This window comes from Setaria italica, chromosome VI, assembly GCF_000263155.2.
Source record: "Setaria italica strain Yugu1 chromosome VI, Setaria_italica_v2.0, whole genome shotgun sequence".
NCBI lineage: Eukaryota > Viridiplantae > Streptophyta > Magnoliopsida > Poales > Poaceae > Setaria > Setaria italica.
Window position 1 is genome coordinate 10,899,196 of NC_028455.1, and position 5,740 is coordinate 10,904,935.

The 5,740-nt window shown below is 44.1% G+C and overlaps 1 protein-coding gene across 1 annotated transcript; it reads left to right on the plus strand.

Annotated features, from left to right (window-relative positions):
* Positions 1–446: 446 nt before the first annotated feature.
* On the plus strand, positions 447–5,740 carry LOC101759104 (fatty acyl-CoA reductase 1). The gene is made up of 10 exons (XM_004973057.2): positions 447–634; positions 768–871; positions 3,605–3,804; positions 3,887–3,987; positions 4,075–4,267; positions 4,356–4,517; positions 4,623–4,704; positions 4,792–5,061; positions 5,187–5,314; positions 5,408–5,740. The coding sequence occupies exons 1-10, from the start codon at positions 544–546 to the stop codon at positions 5,568–5,570; spliced, it is 1,494 nt and encodes a 497-aa protein (XP_004973114.1). The 5' UTR covers positions 447–543; the 3' UTR covers positions 5,571–5,740.

A 5,740-nucleotide genomic window follows, 5' to 3' on the forward strand; every position in this document is an offset into this window, starting at 1 on the left:
CTAAAATATATTATCGTATAAATGAAAAGAATTATATATCTGAAAGCATTTTTGTGATGGATTTAATAATGTCAATCTATTTAAAATTGTAGATGTTGATGGTCAAAATTAAAAGAGATTGACTTGCGAAGATTAACATATATTTGTGGCTTGAGAATGTACTGTGCGTGAGATTACGATTTTTTAATTACCATTTTGTGGCTCATGCATGGCTGCCCAGGCAAATTTCATGCTCTATTTTAGCAAAGATATCAAGCAATAACAGTAAAGCTAATCTGCAAGGAAAAGCTCAGAATTGAAGGACACTTTTTCCTTGTCCGTTCGTGAGCACCTCTACTGCATCTCCCCGCTGTCCTCTGAAACGCGTCCATCTCCTCTTCCCTATAAATAGATGGTCGGTTTATTCTCGAGGATCCGTCCCAGAGCTACTAGCACTACTACTCAGACTACCTAACACCCACCGGGCAGTCTTTAACCACAGAGGACATAAATCTCAGAAACTCTTAAAGACCGCAAACAGAAAACACACACACACATTCAACGATGATTGGTGAACTGCGTGCTGATGCTGTTGTAGGGTACTTCAGGGGCAAGAGCATCCTGATCACTGGTTCAACTGGCTTCCTAGGGAAAGGTACGTCTCCATGAACTCATCTGCCGTTACCAGTAGTCTTTCAGGTTGCGCAGCGCATCTTCACAATGAATAGTTAACAATTTTAAGTGGGGGGTGCTTGTTGCTTTTTCTTTTTGGGTTTCTGTGTATGCAGTGCTCGTGGAGAAGATACTGAGAGTTCAGCCCGACGTGAAGAAGCTCTTCCTCCTAATTCGAGCCGCCGATGTTGAGTCTGCAAAGCAGAGGGTTGAAACTGAGGTGCAAATACTTGTACCCTTCCTTCCATATCACACTTTTTGAAGTTGTATCCAGTCTAACTTTGCTTCCTGATGCAAACTTGTTTTGAAAATCATTATTCTCCCTATAAGGACTCAGGAAACTTGTGTATGAAATCTTTGAACAAATGCAAATTTGCTGTCCTCTCTCCACCACTGTGCCGGTGCATATCTTATATTAAGCAATTCACGCCACATGCATGCACTACCCTAGTCTTGCTCACGCAAGACGAATGGGAATTGGCAACGGAGGTGGTAGCCTAAGAATAAAGTATTATACAAGTTAGCGAACATGTTTTGTAGATATGCCTAGCAATTCAGCAAAAGTTTCCTTCCTGTTGAAATTTTATATGCCTGTCTTTCATCAACTGAATTAATTGTGTGGCTATATAAGATGAGTAATCATCAATCACATGTGACAATGGGAATTGCTAAGGTACACCTAAATAACTATGAACCGTCCATTTAGTTAGATGTGGATAACTATGAAATATATATTTGTATATTATTTTATTTGAAAAATAGGATAAATAGGGAAAATATCTCTATATTAGATATAACTTGCATATATAGCAGATCTAACTTTCATACAACGACGTAACGTGACACATTGGTGAGATGCAACATTTTTTCACAATGTTTTTCTTATAACATAAAAAAATAAAACGTGATCCAGATGTAATTTCTCGCATCATTTTGTTTGTTTGAACATGATGAAATAGACCCTCCTGTTTTGCAACGTGAAAAAATGGTGAGATCCCTAGCGTGATTTTGTTGTAACGTTTTTTGTTGAACACCATCGATAACGTTATTTCTTTTGGGGTGAACAAAGGCAAAAGTCAGGTGTGCAACTAATTCTGGTAAAGAAAAATATGTACGTGACCTACTAATCGTGCCCAATTAAGAAACATAAAATAATTAACATGTCATTAGTTGCAACCGAACGGAATTTAAATAACAATTTTGAGGGATAAAGGTACTCACGGGTCCCCACCACTAGTAGAAAAACGACTTTCCATCCGCCCCCTTTTGTCCCGGTTTAAAGTTGGCTCGGGACAAAAGGTTCACCAACCGGGACTAAAGCTCGGTCACTGGTGGGGGGCTCATCAACGGGACCTTTTATCCCGGTTGCAAAGACTAGTGGGAAAAAAAGACCCTGAGAGGCCTTTTATCCCGGTTTGAAACACCAACCGGGATAAAAGACCCCCCCTTTTATCCCGGTTGGTAACACCAACCGAGATAAAAGGGTCAAGAGCCTTTTATCCCGGTTTGTAATACCAACCGGGATAAAAGGGGGTCATTTATCCCGGTTGGTATTTCAAACCGGGATAAAAGGGTCCCCCAACGAGGTCACTGGAAGGTGGCTGGAAGGGGATTAAATCCTCGAACCCTTTTATCCCGGTTGGAAACACCAACCGGGATAAAAGGGGGTCTTTTATCCTGGTTGGTGTTTCCAACTGGGATAAAAGGGTCCCCCACGAGTTAATACAAAAGGATAGTATCCCCTACATAGTCAGATGTGGTGTGTAGGTGGGATGGCAAGGAAGCTACGCGCGAGGCTGGAGGTTGTGGGTTTGAATCCCACGAACCGCGCACGCGCATATTTCGCGTGAAAAATCGCGTGACTTGTGACTGCCTCCTGGGAGCTCGGGAATATTTTTTTTAGCAACGCTGGCCGTGGGTGACCCCTTTTATCCCGGTTGGTAATACCAACCGGGATAAAATGGGGTCTTTTGTCCCGGTTGAGTGACCCGGGATAAAAGACCCCCCTTTTGTCCCGGTTGGTTTATCCCGGATGCATTTTCGGGATCTTTGCACCCTACCAACCAGGACTAAAGCCCAATTCTCTACTAGTGCACCAACCTGGATCGGTCCTGATAGGTGGGCCCACCCGACCACGCCGTGCGAGCCAAGGCATGAAGATACATGGAGCACAAGTCCGGAGGCCGGGCGAACCAATTGTACCCGGATATTGCGGGATATTTGTTGTAGTCCAACTCAGATTGCTTTCCATGGAACAACCAACTAGGATTAGATCATATCCGACTTGTAACCCTGGTCGTCCGCCTATATAAGGCGGCCAAGTACACCTCGGAGGATAACTCACCTCAACCCATCACACATCAACTCTTCGCATCCCATACCAGCAATACAATCCACCAGAGCACATGACGTAGGGTATTACTCTTCGGAGGCCCGAACTTGTCAAAACCTTGTACCCTTGTGTTACCATTCAAGCTCTTGATCTTGCGATATCCCCCACCTACAAATCTATCACCTGGGTAATCTCTGTGGTCACTAAATTCGATAAATTTGCACGTCGGCATACATACACATGCGTACCTGGTCCTCCTACATGCAAGGAAGAGGTGATAACCGGTTGTTTATCTCTTTATTTTCTTTTTAATTATTTTATCTCTCCTGATATTGAGTGGTTCAGATTTAATTTGAACTCTTACCTCCTAGGAAGTAATGAGTGTACCTTAAAAAAAGAACCGATCTCACAGGGTGCAAACGTTAGCTGAATTCAGAATGTCACCAATGGATTAGCTGCATTCAATCTGAAACATATTTTATTCTGAAAAATTTAGTGGCAGATGCACAGAGCATAGTTACAAGATTTAACGTACCGTAGATGGAACTGTTTACATCTCCCTAACATTATCACTCTTATTATGGTGGTCTTACTATACAAACTCTGTTTGGTTATTGGTAGGTGACAGGGAAGGAGATCTTTCATGTTTTGAGAGAAAAGCATGGCAACAGATTTGAAGATTTCATCCAAGAAAAAGTCTGTCCACTTGCAGGAGACGTCGTGTATAAGAACTTGGGGCTAGACAATGCCAAATTAACAGAATTATCGAAAGAAATCGACATAATTGTAAATGGAGCTGCAACTACAAATTTCTATGAAAGGTCCGAGGATTTTTTTTCTGTTCACAAATTCTTTGAGATAGCATGTTGTGAAAGTATTTGGTCTAATTTTGTGACTGTGCAGATATGATGTGGCTTTCGACACGAATGTCATGGGAGCCAAGCACATTTGCAAATTTGCAAAGAGGTGCAATAAACTCAAGATGCTGCTACATGTTTCAACAGGTAGGAAGCAACAATCCAATGTTTCAAGTACAGCATTGTGGTGCTCTGTCGTTCTGAATCCATACAACGATTACATGCCCTGAGCAGCTTATGTAGCCGGTGAACAAGAAGGGATACTACCAGAGAAGCCATTCCTGGTGGGTGAAACCCTGAGGGAAGGCGGAGACCTTGATATTGAATCCGAATTAAATCTGATAAAAGAGATCAGGATAGACATGGAAACCAACTGTTCTCCAGAAAAGGTTGAGAAGAGAACCATGAAGGAGCTCGGCCTCAAGAGGTCAGAATGAACTCGATATATGTCTGTCCTAAGCAACATCACAAACCTGACATCTTTCTTGCATAACTATGTGCAAAATTGATCGAAGAGCAAGGGAGTTTGGGTGGCCAAACACATATGTGTTCACCAAGGCAATGGGGGAGATGATTCTGGGGCATCTGCGAGGTGATCTCCCGGTTGTTATCATCCGGCCGAGTATCATAACTAGTATCTTGAACGAGCCATTGCCTGGATGGATGGAAGGGATCAGGTGATCAAAGACGACGAGTTCGCCAGTTGCAGACTTGCAGTCGTCCAATAACTTTCCCTTGGTTTCTTCATGGCAGTATGTAGTGAAAATGGTTGCCTTTCGCAGGACAATCGACTCCTTCATCATCGGTTACGCCAAGCAGGCTTTGTCAATCTTCCTAGTCAACCTCGACTTGATAATGGACGTGGTGAGCTTACAATTACAAAAGCAGCAGAGCAGTGGTGTACATGTTCCATATAGAACTGTTCTTATGTGTATGCTCGTTTTCTGGCAGGTTCCAGGGGACATGGTAGTGAACGCTATGATGGTTGCCATGGCTGCACACTCCGAGGAGCAGGCGCAGCGTATCTTCCACCTGACGTCATCGCTGCGCAACCCGGCACCCTACGCCGTCCTCGCGGAGTCTGGCCACCGGTACTTCCTCCATAATCCACCACGCTCCGGGAAGAACGGCGAGCCCGTGAGGCTGAGCAGGATGCGCTTCTTCCGCACCCTCCCGGGGTTCCGCGCGTACATGGCCGTCAAGTTCAGGCTTCCCCTCGAGGTCATTAGTTGCTTATTGCTGACCTCAACTTCAATTATGAATTGTGATCAATATAATGTGGATTTGGCACACGGAAGCAGACTGATAACTGAATGCTCTTCGATTCCCCACGGCCTGGTCATCAGATCCTTCGCCTGCTGAACATTGCCGGGTGCGGCGCCTTCTCGCGGCGCTACCACGAGCTCAGCCGCAAGTACAGATACGTCATGCATATTGCAGAGCTCTACGCGCCATACGCCTTATTCAAAGGGTGGTAAGTAATCAACTGATTTAAGCGCAGTGGCATTCTGTTTTCTTTTTTTCCATTGTGGGATGACTTACTTGATTTGCTCGGACCATTGTGAAGCTTCGATGACACGAACACGGAGAGGCTGAGGGCGGTGATGGTGAACAATCAGCAGGACAAGAGCAGGGGATATGACTTTGGTTTCGATCCCAAGTCGATCGATTGGGACGACTATTTCTACAGGGTACACATCCCTGGTGTTGTCAAGTACCTCCTCGATTAGACTGACATAAGAGCTTGGAATGAGTACCTTCCATGTATCTTGTGTGTTTAGTGGGTTTGAAATATACCATCCTAAAATGAGGTTTCCGAACAATATCCCGACTACTGATTTGGAATCCAGCACTGCAGTTTGTTTTGGCCGAGCAAGAAATTGATGGCGAGATTATCTGA